The sequence below is a fragment of the Sabethes cyaneus genome, chromosome 3 (assembly GCF_943734655.1).
Source record: "Sabethes cyaneus chromosome 3, idSabCyanKW18_F2, whole genome shotgun sequence".
Taxonomy (NCBI): domain Eukaryota; kingdom Metazoa; phylum Arthropoda; class Insecta; order Diptera; family Culicidae; genus Sabethes; species Sabethes cyaneus.
Window position 1 is genome coordinate 201,222,651 of NC_071355.1, and position 17,923 is coordinate 201,240,573.

Genomic DNA, 17,923 nt, shown 5'->3' on the forward strand with positions numbered 1-17,923 from the left:
TGCTTGGTGCTTGATCCGACAAATGCATAAATAAGTAATCATACAATGTGTCTAGTATAGTCCTAGACTGCACTGGAGGGGAGCACTAAGCTGACCAAGATTTTTTCCACTCACTGATCCGCTGTGACCAAATGGTCTTTAAAACAGTTTCTGCGAAACTGAAAATGTGACATCACACTGAACCTACGAAATTCCAATCCCAGTGTAGGACAGAAATTCCTACGAGATGTTATATTTATCACAAGGGTGACAACACTCGACCGGCATTGTTGCAGTGCAACATAAAAACAAAGTGAAATCTTTCCGAAGTGAATCTGATTAATCACTTTCAAGAATCGGTGCCACCGTGTTTATGAGTTTTCGATATTAATCGTAAACCGAGGGGAGCACGATCTGTTTACATCGTTTTCTCCCGGGGTTTTGTTTTTCACCGAACCCCCCGAAACTAGTACATGAAGTTTCAAACAAATGATCTAGCATATGGTTATGTTCAACCATGATAAATAACGTACTATAGTCAGTAGTTCAACCAGACCAGACCAAACCAGGGTCAGCCACTTTCCATCAGCTTCGTCGAATAAGGGGCGCGGGGGCTGGGTGCGAGGACTAAAACAAATTTTCCTTTCTTTTATTTTCATTTTACGACCAATTTGCTAAATAAGTCGGTCTCAAATGACGCAAAGTTTTTACGATCAACAACAGAACAGCATAATAGTGCTGATGGTGCATTCTTTCGGTTGCCGGAATTATTACGTCGTGCTTGCTCGATAAACTTTGATGATTGAATCACAGAAGAATGTCATTCGGGCAAATTGCGGATAGTGCAGTCATTTTGAAAAAGAAGATATGATGTACTCGATTTAAAACGAGGGTTATGGGATTTGCTTTATTTTTCGCAAGCAATGCCGGTGCAATGAAAAATTCAAACAGCAACAAATCAAACAACAATTCAAAGGTTTTGGTATGGATCTTCCATTTGATTCTTCAATGCCACTTCAAGCGTTCGAAAATACGGCAATAGCCAATTCATACCAGTCCACGTCCACGTGTCACGAGAGTGATTTTGATCGTCTAATGGCAGCATCCAGGCTAATGGACAGAATACAATACAGAGCACTTTTTATGTGAAATGCTCGAATAGATGACCCTTGTAGATATAGCAAATGAGACCTTCTCACCGATCGATCAGTTTAACATCTTTCTTGTTTGAATCACTTGAGCGGACAGACTGTTGATCACCACAAAACTTAAATCGCTTTATTGCGAAAGGAATGCTACTAAGATTTTTTATATATTACAGGCGCTTTTGATGATGTCTCTGTCGTCTCCAATTTGGAGGTCACATAATGAGCCTTCCATAAATCATAGATTGCATTGAACAGATTGCTTTATTCGTCGTTGGGACAAGCAAGCATATGGAAGTCTTTGTGGATGTCCACAAGTTAGTGTTTTCTCGGTTCTTTTACGGAGCCTTGCGATGGATGGCCTACTCAGGAAACTTAATAGTCTAGGTTTTCCGTCATATAGTTTTCCGGATGACTATCTCATCTTCCTAGTTGGAATGTGCATAAGTACACCCGGACGTGCCAAAAACATTCGTACAAAGTTTCTAGGATTCCTTGCATTGAAAACTCGGTAAAGGAGATTCTAAAAGCAGGAAGCAAGAACACCGCTTTCATCGTAACTAAATAGGATTCATACTTCATTTCAAGTTTTATTTGAGATTTTAAAGGAAATATACCTCCAAGTACTCAGCCCGCCCAATTAGCGGGGTACGATACTGGCCTAACAAGCCGGTCGTCGCATGTTCGAGTCTCGGTTGGGCTGAGTGCTGCTTATAGAGTCAATAGGATATTTGCACTAGCCTTGCAATTGCTTTTTTTATTTCCAAGCACTCAATGTTTGGGCAAGAGATAATCTCTACACTTCTTGGTAGTACAAGTCACCCATTTAGACAAATAAATTATTTCGGAACTTGCATTTTTAGTGAAACAATTTTTCATGCTCCTGCGGGAGTTCGTTACGCGGAAACTTCACTTCACCAGATTTCTTCCGTCTGTCATGGAGACACGCTATGGCCGAAGGTACTTATTATTTAACTATCATGCACCTCAGATTTTTCTTCACAAGATGTTAGTATTGGTCAAAACAATTAATTTACAAAAGCTCTTAAAATATTCTATCTTGGGTTTTCCACAAAATTCAATTTTCAAGGTTATATAGGGGTCATTCCCTCTCAAGTGATCATATCCGTTGTAATAGACCACCTCTCAATTTCCCAAAATTTTGTACGGATTGAATAATCCCCCTTGCAGTGCCCTACAATGAAAAATGAGTTTCTTCGAAAATCTAAGAAAAATGGAGAAGCGTCACTGCAAGGGGGATTGATCATTCCGTACAAAACTTTGGGAAGTTGAATGTGGGGTCGGAATGAGCAATTATACCAAATATGGTTGAAATCGGAGGTGGCCGATTACAACGGATATGATAACTTGAGAGGGAATCACCCCTATATAACCTTGAAAATTGAATTTTGTATAAAACCCAAGATAGAATATTTTAAGACCTTCTCTAAATTAACTGTTTAGACCGGCTTGTTTTGGCGCCTTTGGACATAGCGTGGAAGCACGAGCTATCCAAGTTTTACAAAAAACTGGAATCACTGCTCAACATAGTTGAGTTAACAACAAGTTATATTTCAAGAACTTAAATCTAGTATCTGTCGCAGAGGAAACATTCAATAGTAAACCTTGGGAGTAATCCTCCCAAAAACCAGCCCAATCTTTAATACAGGGCACTTTGCCTGTAGAATTCAGTAAAGGAATGCCTCAATAGACACTAACATGGAACTGATGACCTTTCCGTAAATCTATACCAATAAAAATGAATTTCAGTCTGTCTGACCTTTATAAACTCTGAAACTATAGAACCGATTGGCGTAAAAATTTGTATGCAGAGGCTTTTGGGGCCAGGGAAAGTTCTTATGATGGTTGGAAAAACTAGAACTGTGCAAAAAACTGTCTGTTCCTTATAGACTCTGAAACTACTGAACCGATCGGCGTGAAAATATATGTGCAGGAGTTTTTGGGGCCGGGATAGGTTTTTATGATGGTTCGAGACCCCTTCGCCTCTAGATGGGAGGCTGCCGAACAAATGAAATACAAATTTCTGCATAACTCGAGAACTAATCAAGCAAATGGAACCAAATTTTGCATGTAGAGGTTTTTGCAGGCAAGAAATATTTCTATGGTAGTTCGAGACCCCATTCCCTCTGAAATATAATCGAAGTCATACATTATCGAACGAAAATATTTTAACAAAACTTATTCCGAAAAACAACCACAAACGCGCGAGTTCTATTAATTTGTTACTCATTTAGTGGCATGCATATAGCATATAAGACTTCTCACGAATCCTCCGGCAGTGCAAATCCTTGTTATCCGCTGGATAGCTTAACCCTCCGTTACTCGCGCTGTTGTATTTTGTACAACGCCTGTGAACCGTCAACTTTATCTCGGTATATTTCAGGATTCCAGCAATAATGAAAATAACTGTTTTAAGCCAATAAATCGAAGCTGGCGCGAGTAACGAAAAATTAATACAGCCAGTCATTTTTCATTTACATAACCATTCATTCAAACGGCTTTACCGTTTTATAGTTCACCAATTGCCTTTAAACCTAATTCTATGTTAGTAAGTCCCCAGCCCTGCTCGAGCCAAAGACGCTGATACCTGATACCTGAAGTCCCCAGCATGTCCAACGTTCGCAAAGCGCTTTCTGACTCTCGTATTATTCCTCATTTAACAATGTCCAAAAGGACTCCGTCCATCTAACTGTAACCACCGATTTGTCAGTGCGCAAGTTGCCATCAACTGGCATGAACATTTCTGCTATGATACTGTTGAACTATAGAAACTACGTACAACGATTCTAGCGAAGTTGTTCCCTGAACTTATTTTTGACGATGGACTCTTTGAACTTTTAGGAAGTTCTAGCCTTCCCATATCTCTCCGCTGTGATACTTAAGGTTTGTAGCCGCAATAACCTGGATACGGTATATGAAAATTTTTGTTCGCGAAAAAATTGTTTTTTTATATTGTTAAGATACTTAACAACCCGTCATTTTTATGGTAGAATTTCTCAAAACCATGAAAGTTATGGTAGACTACAATAAGTTTGATGGTTTGGTTATCTTTTTTGACGATAAATTTTATTGTTTTTACTGTATTTAGTATCCTACTGTTACAATAATTGTTAACTTCGGATTATGGGTATTTTTTCCGGGTTGTCACGTCTTGTCCTAGATCAGCATTATAATCATCTTTTGTCACTATGCTAAAACCGTGATGGGGTAGCAAGAAGCCAATAGAGTCACTATCGTGCCAACAAAATCATTGAAGAGACTGCTTTTTGGCTGTCTAAATTATTACGGACACATACCTCAGTTTGCAGTAAGTTTGTAGCTTCTGAATTGAATTGCTCCCCTTTGGCACCCGGCACCGCGACCAACTGTTAAGGCCCGCGCAGAATTGGTACTTCATGGGCGGTGCCGCTATAGAGTCAATAGGATCTTTACACTAGTCATGTAGTTTTCCTGTACTCTAATAACCGGCTGCGAAGTCTGTCGATAAAGAAGGGTCAAGTTCTTAAGAACGTTTATTCCCATGGCTTTCCTTTTTTTTCGGCATCGTCGTGCCGTCTGAGATTTCAGCCCGTTCGTCGGCCATCTGCAGATTTTTTAGTCGACATTTGCAAGACATTACATCGAAAACATGTAAAAAGTGCCGATCATCAATCAGAATTATTATGATTCGTACAATCAATATCATTGATATAATTTCTTTATCAGAATTATTTTGATCATAAAATTGCACGCAAATTTAACAGTTACTTTCTCATGTATCTATTCCCGCCGATTAGGTCAAGTTAGGCATGATTTTTTTGACGTAGGACTACGTCTTACGGCAAGTTTTGAGATAGGGTGTCATTCCAAAAAATCGAGAAATGCGAGCGTCACGAAAAATGACAGGTTTTGAGCGCTAATAGCTCAACGGTTTTCCGATCGATATCCAATATTCCTACACCAATCGATTGGAAAATCTTCTAAGAATTGGCCCAAATGAAGAAAAGTATGGATTCTTGATGTTGAACTATTGAAAAATTGAAAATAATGAACCTATGTTTTATCAGAATTCTCGCTTCGTGATTGGTTGTTGGAAATGACGTCATCAAAGTGGAAATGCGTTTTCACACTTCGGCTTATAACTCAATCAATTTTCTATAGATTTTCATATATTTACACCAATTGATCGGAAAATCGATTTGGAAAATATTGAAAATATAGAAAACTATTGATTTTCAATGCGCGTCATTGGAAAATTGAATTATTTTCATTTTTTTGCCTTCCCACGTCAGTGCTTCCCTAGCACGGATGACAAAAATATATACGATATAAGGTATGGGTTAAGCTTCCTTATGATTGAAGACCCAATTCTTTTTTTGCACGGTTTCTCGAAATAACACGGTTTTTCTAAAATTTCGCCAACAACAGTTGTACACCCAATTATTTTTTTACACGGATTCTTTTACGCGGAATTTTTTTTGCACAACTTTCTTTGCACGGTTTCTCGAAATAACACGGTTTTTTTACACGGTTTCTCGAAATAACACGGTTTATTTTTGCACGTTTTTTTTACACGGGACGCATCCCCCGTGTAAAAAATGGGTGTATTAAATTTACGCTCTATAGAATCCGATCGAAAATTGTTGACCTTCAGCTGTTGCTGCTTCCCCGGATAAGGCAACGAAGACATCCAAATTCACCAAACGAGACGCCAACAAAAACCAACCGAAAAATCCATCGACTCATCCGCCAGTGATATGGTTTTGGCTGCTATGCCTTTTACTGCGCATCGGTCAGCGGCTTTCGTTGGCGACACATCGGCAAGCAGCTAGCTTGCGACACATCGGACAGGCAGCTTTCGAGTCACATCCGTGGCGTACTTTTAAAGGTTGTATTTGAAACATTGTTTGCCTTACGGTGCACATCGTCGTCAGTTGGTCGTGTTCATCGGCTGCTGAGGAAAGGAAAGTGTGCTGAGCGTGTTGGAGCTGGAGCACTCGTCTCGCCGCCGTAATGGAATATCTGGCTGCTGAAGTTCTGGAAATGGCAGGAAATATGCTGCTCGCGACAACAAAACGACCAGAATTATGCCAATAGTGCAAATTTATTGTAAGCTAGAGTTATAATAATCAAACAATGGGTCCTTTTAAGGATCACACAACGATTGAAGAGTTTATTATATTTTCTTGCCCAGTTAATACCATAATAACACAGGCAACGAGGGAAAAGTTGAACTCTGGCTTTAGTTTTCAGAAAGACGCATAATCAACTCTTTTACATGCATTATGCGACCTTTTGAAAACTAAAGCCAGAACTTTTCGCCGATGCGGACGACCAACAAATGGCGGGAATAAGTTTTCACATCTGCAGCTTGTAAATGCTTTATTATCAGTATTCTTCTTTTGTAAACTGCAGAAAAGTTTTGCGTTTTGGAGGGAACGATAGAAGAAAGTAATGAAATAAAGGTGTTGATAGTACTCCCCTGAGATCAACAGAAGGCGTGAAGAGGAAAGAGCAAAAAATTAGGTAAGGGAGGGTCATTGAAGCAACGTTTATTAAGATTGTACTATGTTCCTTTGTACCCAAGCTGGGCGATCAACGGACCAAAGCCAATTATAACCGGATTTGAACCTACATTTTCACTGAAAAAAACCAATCGATTATAAAAACTGATAATAGATCAAGACAACAAAACACGAAGTTGGCCTAGTACATTGCACAACCCAATATATTTTTGGTCTATATCAAAATTTTCCAATTCATCCAATTAATCATTCCTTGCATCAGATACTTCCTCCCTTTCCAAAATAGTTTACGTCATGAATAAATAAGTAGAAAAAATACGCCCGGTGATGGTTTAATCACGAGACTTGCCGGAATGACTGTCGGTAACGCACTGCTTCTTTCTATCGCAATCTATCTTTTCGACGGTAGAAACGAAGTCAATATCAGTCATATTGTAAAGATATTGTCGTCGCATAGCAGAGTGGTGTGCGTATACGGAAATGATAGATTTAGGAAAATAAAACAAAACTAGCTATTAGACTACCTAATATAACGGGTGGTTATACAGTTTACTAGTTTAACTAATATAACGGGCGGTTACTAGTTTAGTGAGTACAACATTCGGGTACCAACCGAAAGACCGTGGGTGTGAGCCCCACCTGCCCGATATATTTTGGTCTTTTCCATAGTGATGAAGTCAGGTTTCTCCACTGCCAACGGTCATCAGCCACGTGGTACTGCCACTTTAACTGGTTCGCATTAACAGTCTGAATATCGTTGGTCGGGGTCAATCGTGTAGTGGTTAGCATTTACGCCTCTTACGCCGACGACCTGGTTTGAAATCTCTAACCCCGCAGAAATCACAAATGGCCCAAAGCTGTTGAATTGACTACAATCAAATTAAAAAAAATATCGTAGGCCTGTCCCTGAGGATTCCTGTTGAGTGCCTCGCTGCAGATTTCGTTCGCTTATCTCTTCAATCGATGCTCATACTTTCAATCGGTCCAGTGATTTAAAAGTTAATTTCTCAAAACCAGGAAGGTTTTTCGGAACAACTCTAACTCAGAGCAATGCGTCGAAAACCAAATATATGGTAGGAAGAGGCTCCAGAGAAAGCAACGTTTGCCTCCCACGGACAGTGAATATTGACGGCAATGAACTGGAAGTGGGTGATGAGTCCGTATATTTGAGATCTCTGGTCAACGCCGACAATAATACGAGTAAAGATATCCAACGACGCATTCAAGCCTCGGGTGTCGACTGAGATTGAGAAAAAATCTAATCGACGTATTTTTGCACAAAACTTGGATGTTACATATAACAAAATTACAGCCGTGTAAACATAACAAGTTTTGCTAACTTTCAGTCAGTTCAAACTAGTAACTTTGCTCCTGGAAGGTGAACACTGTCTGCGGTTTTTAGTTGAACAAAATTTTCCTAAAAGTTTCAGCTTGTTATCACTTCTGGAAAAAAGGTAAAGAGATGATTGCCTAAAGATTTTTGGTACAAAAATGTGCATTTTGCTGGCCTCGAGGTACGGCAAAAGTTTAGCTAGAGATATTGTTAGAAAATGTCCACATGGCAAATATTTTAATCCTCAATGGTGGACAGTATGCGAAGTTAATACTAAAGCTGGGTGTCATAATTTCGGATTGCAACTATCAAGTCTCGAGAGCTATATCGACTCGAAGTTCTCTGGAAGTTCGGTGGCCATTTCCAGAGAAACGGTGTTCTGTACAGAATTAGCCGGTGGAAGCCCGTAGATGACCGTATACGGGTGTTGAGAATTAAAGGCAAATTCTTCAACTACAGCTTAATCAACGTATACTCACCAACAAATCATAAATCCGATGATACTAGGGACGAATTCTATGACAGGTTCGAAAGGATTTATGGGATGCGTACGCCTAGAAAATTCAAGACTCTGGCTCCCAGATCGATCATGTCCTGTTTAACACTTGACACTGTTTGGAAGTCGTCGATGTACGGTCTTTTCTTATCGACTTTGACACTATCTCGTCGTAAGATTCGCGCAAGCTTATCGAAATCGGCGAAGGCTCTTTAACGCGAAGCTTGATTAACGAATCGTAGAACAGCAGGAAGAAAGGGAATAAGATGTAAGTGGGCTGTTGAGGATCCTCCATGGCGCCAACAACTACGAGGGAAGTAATAGGCACGACGTGTAGAAGACAGTATAACAGCTTGATTGATGTCGAATGGCAGAAAATGACAGATGAGAAGCTGCTAGGAAGAACGGTATCCAGGCTAAACTTCCAAACGCGAGGAGCAATCGGCTGTACGAAGCAATATACCGGATCATTGTCAGAATCTGGGCAGAAGAACAAATGTCGGAAGAGTGGTTGGCTGGTCTCATGTGCGCTATTTTCGAAAGAGGACATAGTCTCCAGTGCAAAAACTATCGAGGCATTACACTGCTCAATTCAGCTTTCATGAAGTTGGATAGACTGAAGCAAGCGGATGCACTCAGTAACCTGCTATTCAACATTGCCTTAGAAGATGCAATACGCGAAAAGGAACGGAATCATCACGAAATCTCAAATGCTTCTTGGTTTTGCGGATGTCATCGATATCATCGTAGAGCCGTGTTAACAATATTCCAGTGGAAGAGGCCTTTCAAATTGAAAGTGGCAGGATTAACACTGCCAAAGCGAAGTACACAATTGTTGGTAGAGATCGTGGGTGTCCAAATAGTATTGGTGCCGAGGTAGAGCTGCATGGGAGCCGATATGAAGTAGTAGAAATGCACATACCTACTTTGGTACGCGCGAAGTAAAACGACGCATTGCAGCCGCGAATCGAGCTTTCTGCGTATTACGCAACCAACTGAATTCCCGAAGGCTACCAACTCGCATAAACGCAAATTCTACAGAACGTTAATGCTTCCGGTAACCCTTTACGGGTTTACGGATATGAATCATGGACGCTGAAGGAAGATGATAAAAGAGTGCTTGGGGCTTCTGAGCGTAAAATTCTGCAATCAATACTTGGTGTTAATGAAAATGCTGTAGATCGCATGTAAATAACAGTCTGTATCCAACTTTGCGCTCTTGATGCCGGTACCGTAAAGTGCCGGCCATTGCCGATTCCGAGCACTACAACGAGTGAAGTCTGACAATTGTACGGCGCAAAACAAATAAAAATTCTACGACAAACTGAAAGATAATCAAATCGCTACCACACACTAGAGTGACTAGTTTTAATTCAACCAACGAAAGCTGATCAATATTGCCGAATGAATAAAATTTCCCTGATTGAATTTTGAAATTCCCTGATATTCCCTGATTTCCCTGATCCAAAAATGAATTTCCTGATATTCCCTGACTTTCCAGGTTTTTTCCAGGAAATCGACACGAAGTCGAGCCTGGTTTTTCGTCCACAAAACGCTTCGATCAAGAAGCATACGCCGCCGCACAATTAGAAAGTGATAGCCCGGAACCGAGTATATTGGAGAAACTTTGTTCAACAGGCTATGTTTTAGGATGGCAAGCCAACAATTTTTTCCTGATAGCAGTTTTTCGCATTTTTTAACATTTTTAGCGTTGACTCCCATCGTCGCGTCGCGTCATGGCCATCGCGTCTTTAGCAATAAGGCCTCTGCCTAGGAGCTAGTCCAGAAATCGTCAAGCTATCAATATCATATCATATGGAAGCATATCAAATGGAAGAACAAAAAATATCGTTAGCCAAATCGTGCCAAAAACACTTCACACTCAGCCTTGATGAGATGATATAGCTTATCCGAATATATTATTATAATCCGGAGCGTCGTAATATGTTCCAGCTTGCTTCTGTCGCAGAATAGCATCGATTTCCTAGATCCGATTAAGAATCATCATGCAAAGTGCTTTGAGAGTGGCGCTTGTTTTCCCCCTTAGTTAAGGAGTTGACCGAGGTTCTCCTGTCCCGTCTGCAGTCTGCAGGTCTTGTAACCGCCCTCTTCATCTCGGTGTATCATTGACGGGCTTTCGCCTTTCCCCGCTTATCGATCATCCTCAACTAAAGGATTCATCCGAAATCCATTCTTTCCGGTCACTGCGCACTTGGCTGAGGATTGTATCATTCGTGCGACGTACGAATGCATTCTCAATGTGATTAATGTTCTTCAACAGCTGGTATCACACGATAGCTGTGAACCACGAATTTGGTTTTAAATAGCAAGATCACCTCGGGCCTTCGCTCGATTAAATTACTGCCACGTATTTGCCCGAATTCCGTTTTCCCGTACATCTCATGGTCCATGAAAATGCGTCGCGTCCATCCAATTTGGTCACCACTAGATCGTAAAGTTGTCGAAAACGCATTTTGGCCACACTGTTTCGTTTTGAGGAACCGCGGTTTGATTGCTTGCAGGTTCGGTAGAACTTAAAACCTTCCTGGAAATACATTATTCGCACTGTACTGCAGGCATCTTTTTGTCAAATCACGACCCAAAATGTTCGAACTATTAATGACTTAATGACCCTTTTGACTTTTTCACGTAGCTTTCGATTGGCAGTTCCGCTTCAACGTTTGATTTGAGGCATCTGAGCCATCGTTAATGCGCCCTTATACCTACTCTAGAAGCGCTGTAATAGGCAAACTTACTTTTTAAATTTGCTACCACACACTACCTTAGACTATTCCCAAAAACATAACTTTATAACTGACCCGAATTTTATTATTTTGATACCACGTGAACGGTATTCTATCCTTTAAGATTTGACTTTCTGAAGGACTGATTTTTTTTAATTATTATTTAGTGCAGTTGAATGTAACTACTGTTGTGTTGTCTCACTCCTCACTTCCTTCCGTCCATGCAATCGACGGTTTATAGAAATGCGCCAGGGCTAACACAACTGATAACAGCTGGTACATTGTACGCATTTGCAAGCAGTCTGCTGTGCAAAAGGTTACTAAAGTCAAAGTCGAATGCCGGTTGGTTGGGAGTCGCACCGGAAAACAATCGATCGAGAAAAATGAGATCATCGCCCATTCGGTCCCGTTTATATTCCGAGAATCCAACCCTTTTTTCCGTCGATCATCACATTTAACCACGTTTTCCCATGGCATAAGATAACACAATACGGAGAATGTGGGTACAATTATTCAGAGGATAAAGATAACAAACCACACGTAGGGGAATCGATACGTTGCAACTTTAAGTTACGTTATCAGTTTGTGGTGTTTGTTTACATTCATAATCCGTTTGGTCGTCTGTCCCGGTTTTATTATTTTCATATTGATGTAACATTTTATAGCACGATCGATCATAGACAAGAACTGGCACTAGGTACCCGAGATGTAGACAAGCGTTTGGAGCTCGGTTCAAATCCGAACCGGCTGGTTAGGCTTAAGTAAAGATTTATTCGTCCGCCCGGCCAACGAGAACACGAACTGAATAAATAAATAAAATCCCACACATGTTTGCCGCGCACTGAAATCGAATGCGACGAATAGAGATTGCCCTAAACCTATCTGCACCCAAAGCATTAAAGTTCAAGCCGATCAAACAGATGAAAAATGTGGTATTAAGAATCGATTGATCTAGTTTATGAATAAGCAAATAGGTACCAGCCTCCACTTTCAAAGATAAGAATATAAAAATCACATAACTCACAGGCCTGGAAAATGTACTTTATTGCGATTCTAGTCAGCACCGTTGGTCAATGAACTGTAATGACTAGCGTAAAACGTGGTCTGCGCCAATACAGTAGAACGGTGCAGATCCACCCGTAGTCATTAAAAATGAATCAATTTCTGTCTGGCGGCGTGGTAGCCACGCCAGAAGCTAGCAAGGACAAAAAAAATCAGAAATTCCACATGTAAAGTTTCAATAAATAGCTGTTTTGTTTTAAGTTTTTCAATTAAAAAGATTCCATTGGTTTGATTTCCGGTTGAAATAAATTTAATGCCAAAAAACACCATTTTTTTATTTTTTTACTCCATTTTTTACTCCATTAGAACAAAATACAGAAAGATTTGAAAGTTCCAACCAACGAAGTAGGCTTCCATTTTTACTCCCAGCCTGGGCCAGGAGCCTTGCTCTATTCACCTACTTTGTTCTTGTCAAGTAAATTGAGTGAGGGCCAATTAATTAGCAAAAATCGACTGAGTCAGTAGTCCATCCCTGATGGAGGATTTGTTCTCATTCTCAGTTTCTTATATGAACATTAAGAAATTATAGCATACTTTTGCTATAAGTCAAATGACAATAAATTAATACAATAAACAGCTGTATTAGCATCCTGTTGTCATGAAAATTCAATTATGTATTAAATTTTAGAGGCTAGGTCATAATGGATTAGAAAAGAAACCCATTTTTAACCCAAACACCAACCTGCAATGACCGTATCGCTGAGGTTGTACTTCCCGGCTGCTTTCGGGAAGTCCTTCAGCTTCCGTCCGCTCAGCTTCAGCTCGCCGCTCATGTTGGCATCCTCCAGGATGCGCTCGAGCGACCGGGTCAGCTGACTTTGCATGTGTCCACCGGCGCCACCGCCACCGTGCATGGCCACACTTCCGGTACCGACCGAACCGGACAGTATCGAACCGGACGGCGAAGTCGAGTACGGCTGATTGTTATTTGCAGTTTTCAGACAAACGACGGCCATATTACACTCATCTGGGATCACAAGCTACTTTTTTCTTTCTTCCTTTTCCGTTTACACTTGGGGTCACACCCTCGCTCGAATTCGACTGTCTCGCTGCTGATTTCACCGGAGGTACACCCTCTTCCCTAGCCTAGCCGGTATGCAGCTGCTATACTTTGTTCTCGCCGTGAAACAGCTTGCACCGAAAAGCAGTCAGCAGTCGACTTTGCGATAGCGACCAGAAAAGAATCGATTTCCTTGCACAACCCCCAAATTAAACACGGCAGGTCAATTTTGATCGTTGCTCTTTACTTCGTAAGGCCGCAGCCAAAATTTATTTCCTCTTCCGCACACCTAATCCGATAATTATTACACTTTCTTCTTTTGCTTTCTTAGTAGTAAATTTCTTTGTACACAAGTAAAAAAATCACCCGTTGAAACTTGCTTCAAAATTCTAATTTAAAATCACACATTTTCACTCTACTGCTTTCTGAACCACTCACACCAACAACGCTAAACAAAAAGCTGTGCGGCGCCGACCCTTGTGGCTGGCTGGCTGGCTTGTTGACTACACGGTTCGGAAGGTGCAGTTTCTTAACAATTAAAAGTTCTAGGCGATAGTGGCCGCAACAGAAGAAAGCGCGAACGAAAGCGTACAGCTAACCAAATTAAAAAATTGTATTATACTCTTGCACATACGGGCAAACGCACGCAGAATAACGGGATAAGTTTTAGAATGGTGGAGACCGAAATTTGGATATTCTGCTACTTTTAAACTACACACGCACGCAATCTAGGAACGTACAGGTCAACACTGCACGGTGACTCCCAACGAACTGTGATGGAGTGCTGAGAAAGATTTAACTCCGTGAGCCGTGACTTCGTGCGCTGTCTGAATATGTGATAGAAAAAGAACGCAAGTTGCGTTAATTGTTGCGCTCTCTGTTACCCTACCGACGGCGCAACTGACGGATAGTTTCGCTTGATCGTTTTGCTCTCTCGTTTGTTGTTTATTTGCCTTATTCTCTCTCCGCATGAGAGAATCCGCTTCTCGTCATGCTCAGCGCGCGAAATGACACTTCTAAACCCAGTGTAAAATAAATCCAGGATACTTTTTCAAATGGACGTGATGAGGATGACACCAAGCCCATGGCAGACAACCATGTTCTCGCCGCCAACATCTCGTGTGTGCGAAAATGAGATAGCAATTCAGCACTGCGTTTCACTCAACTGCCAGCAGTCTAATTTGGGCCCGCTGTCAAATTTTGAGCCCCGGACATGCTGTCGCTGACGTTTACTGCAGCTCGATATAGAGATGTCGATGGGGTGGATGACACATAGCGAATTTGTTTATTCAATCCGGGTTGGAACTGGGTGAATTTTTTGTGTTCATCTGCTCCTATCTGACAGATAAAATTCATCTAGTTCCAACCCAGATTGAATAAACAAATTCGCTAACAGAGAACAGGGGTGACATTGCGATTTGCGATTCTCGTTTCGAGTGATTTTGGCACAGTGCGCAGATTAAGGCTGTGAACCATTTCGCGAAATTTTTAACTTTTTGGTTAAAATTTGACAGTTTGATGGTTCGATTTCTCCTTGAGTGGTTAAAATCAGTTCAGAATGTGAACCATTTCATATTTGACGGATTGATAGTTTTTTTGCTCAATGAGTGCATATAAGGTGAGGATGAAAATATTGTTTTTTCTGTCCGTGTTAAAATCGGAGGAATTTTTGATGTTCATTTGCTTTTATTTGATAGATAAAATTCATCTCATATCAACCCGGGTTGTTTGAACAAATTTATAATGCGATAAGCATCCATACCAATGTAAAAAAAATCTAACGAAAAATCAGTGGAACTTGTCGAAGCTCTCTTCCTCACCTGTGCATATCTCATTGGCTCTCAGAACTTGGTTAAAACTAACCATGCTCCCGAGCAGGGTTATTTTCGGAAAACCATCGTCTGTCAAATTTTAACCAAAAAGTTAAAAATTTCGCGAAATGGTTCACAGCCTAACAGGCTCGAAGGAAGTAATCGATTTTTTATGTGTAAAATCTGTCGGTAGCGCCCCCCAGAAATATTTTGCCAAACGCATCAAAAAATAACCATCTACCTTCATCAATATTTCTTTGTGCTGGAGTTACATAGCAGCGATGGCAGCGACACCAAGATTTAGTTTGCCACTTTACAGCTTGAGGGTTGCTCTATTGAAGGATTACTCGTAGATTACATAAAAACCTTTTACACACTTTTTGTCAATTACAGTGGACCCCCGTTCGTTTGAACGATTCCTCATGCAATCTAACGGGGTTACTTTTTAATTTGAACAACTGGTTACCCGAAATATGCTGAAACCTGTGTGAACTGGCCGCCCTGCTCTTTGTTACAGCAAAGTTTCGTTAATTGGTGGTTCGTTAATTGGGCGGTTCGTTAATTGGGCGTTCGCTAATTGGGCTATGTGACAACTTGAATGTCAAAATTGTATGGAATTTTCGAGTTTAGAATTTTCTAACAACTGTCAGTCGGCCCAATTAGCGAATCAGCTGGAGTGCAGTCGTGGCCCAATTAACGAATTCAGGCTGTATTATTTTGGTGGTTTGTTTTAGTTGGCAGTTGCAAGTGCGAATATTGCATTTTCCGATCGAATTTCTATCTTAATCGTTAGGAAAACGAAATGTGAAACCGATTAGACACACTAGGTCAGTACAAACAAATCGTGTTTATGTGCATTATCTACGTAAACAAATGATGTCATGTTGAGAATGACATTTGAACCATTTTTAATTTGCACGTCGTGCAAACCAGCGGGGTTCAAATTAAAAAGTGTTCAGATTAAAAATGGTCAAACGAACGGGGGTCCACGGTACCTGGTAGTCTGTTCTCTGTGGTGATGTGATAGCTGAAAAAATCTCGATATTATCCACCCAAGGCGTCATTCACAAAAGACGTCTGTCGAACAAGGGGGTGGGGGGAGGTTTGAAAAAATGGACTCCGATGTGCTAGCTGATATGGACGAAAAAGGACGATGAGGGTTGGGGGGGGGGGTGTTCTTAGGCTGTGAACCATTTCGCGAAATTTTTAACTTTTCAGTTAAAATTCGACAGTTTGATGGTTATTTCTCCTCGAGTGGTTAAAATCAGTTCAGAATGCGAACCATTTCATATTTGACTGATTGATAGTTTTTTTTTGTTCAATGAGAGCCTATAAGGTGAGGATGAAAATATTGTTTATTCTGTCCGAGTTAAAATTGGATAAATTTTTGATGTTGATTTGCTTTTATTTGATAGATAAAATTCATCTCATTTCAACCCGGGTTGTTTGAACAAATTTATTATGCGATAAGCATCCATACCAATGCAAAAAAATTCCAGCGAAAAATCAGTGAAACACGTCGAAGCTTTCTTCCTCACCTGTGCATATCTCATTGGCTCTGAAGCGAACCATCGAACTGTCAAAACCTTGGTCAAAACCACCCCATCGACATCTCTATATCGAGCTGCAGTAAACGTCAGCGACAGCATGTCCGGGGCTCAAAATTTGACAGCGGGCCCAAATCAGACTGCTCGCAGTTGAGTGAAACGCAGTGCTGCCATGCTATCTCATTTTCGCACACACGAGATGTTGGCGGCGAAAACATGGTTGTCTGCCGATGGGGTGGTCAAAACTAACCATGCTCCCGAGCAGGGTTATTTTCGAAAAACCATCGAACTGTCAAATTTTAACCAAAAAGTTAAAAATTTCGCGAAATGGTTCACAGCCTTAAACGCCCAAAAATAACGGACGTCCTTTGCGAACAAGTTTGTGAACGACGTCCAAGGGGTTTCCAACAGCAATGATTATTACGCACCTTTGAAAAATGTTACTTTTGATTACTTAACTGATTACCTCTGATTACTTACTTAATTGGCCTAACGTCTTATGACAAGGCCTGCGCAGTATAATTTCTCCATCTGTTTCGGTCCATGGCAACTGATCTCCAGTTCCGCGGGCACCCAGTGCTCGCCAGATCTCGCTCCACCTGGTCTTGCCACCTCGCTCGCTGTGCCCCTCTTCGTCTTGTTCCTACCGGATTTGATGCGAAAACCATTTTTGCAGGATAGTTGTCCGGCATTCTAGCAACATGTCCTGCCCAACGTATCCGTCCAGCTTTAACCACTTTCTGAATACTTGGTTCGCCGTAGAGACGCGCGAGCTCGTGGTTCATTCTTCGCCTCCATACACCGTTCTCTTGCACTCCGCCAAAGATGGTTCTTAGCACCCGCCGTTCGAAAACTCCGAGTGCTCGTAGGTCCTCTTCTAGCAATGTCCACGTTTCGTGCCCGTAGAGGACAACCGGTCTAATTAGCGTTTTGTACAGTGTGCACTTTGTACGGGGGCTCAGATTGTTCGACCGCAAGTGTTTGTGGAGTCCGTAGTAGGCCCGACTTCCGCTGATAATACGTCTTTTAATCTCACGGCTGGTATTGTTGTCCTCTGTTGCCAGCGAGCCAAGGTATACGAACTCGTCGACTACCTCGAACTCATCCCCGTCGATTACCACGGTGCTGCCCAAGCGAGCCCTGTCGCGCTCGGTCCCGCCCGCCAGCATATACTTCGTTTTAGACGTATTTATCTGCAATCCAATCTTCTCTGCTTCGCGTTTCAGTCTGGTGTACTGATCTTCCACCGCCTCAAATGTTCTGCCGACAGCATCCACGTCG

The 17,923-nt window shown here is 41.3% G+C and overlaps 1 protein-coding gene across 3 annotated transcripts in view; it reads right to left on the bottom strand.

Annotated features, from left to right (window-relative positions):
* Window positions 1-14,024, bottom strand: part of LOC128744196 (leucine-rich repeat and calponin homology domain-containing protein) — a 167,053-nt gene extending 153,029 nt beyond the window's left edge. For all 3 annotated transcript variants that reach the window (XM_053841025.1, XM_053841024.1, XM_053841023.1), the window contains exon 1: window positions 12,967-14,024. In XM_053841025.1, coding sequence (XP_053697000.1) covers window positions 12,967-13,240 — 274 coding nt within the window. In that variant the 5' untranslated portion in view covers window positions 13,241-14,024. The remainder of the gene's footprint in view (window positions 1-12,966) is intronic.
* Between the last annotated feature and the right edge of the window lie 3,899 nt (window positions 14,025-17,923).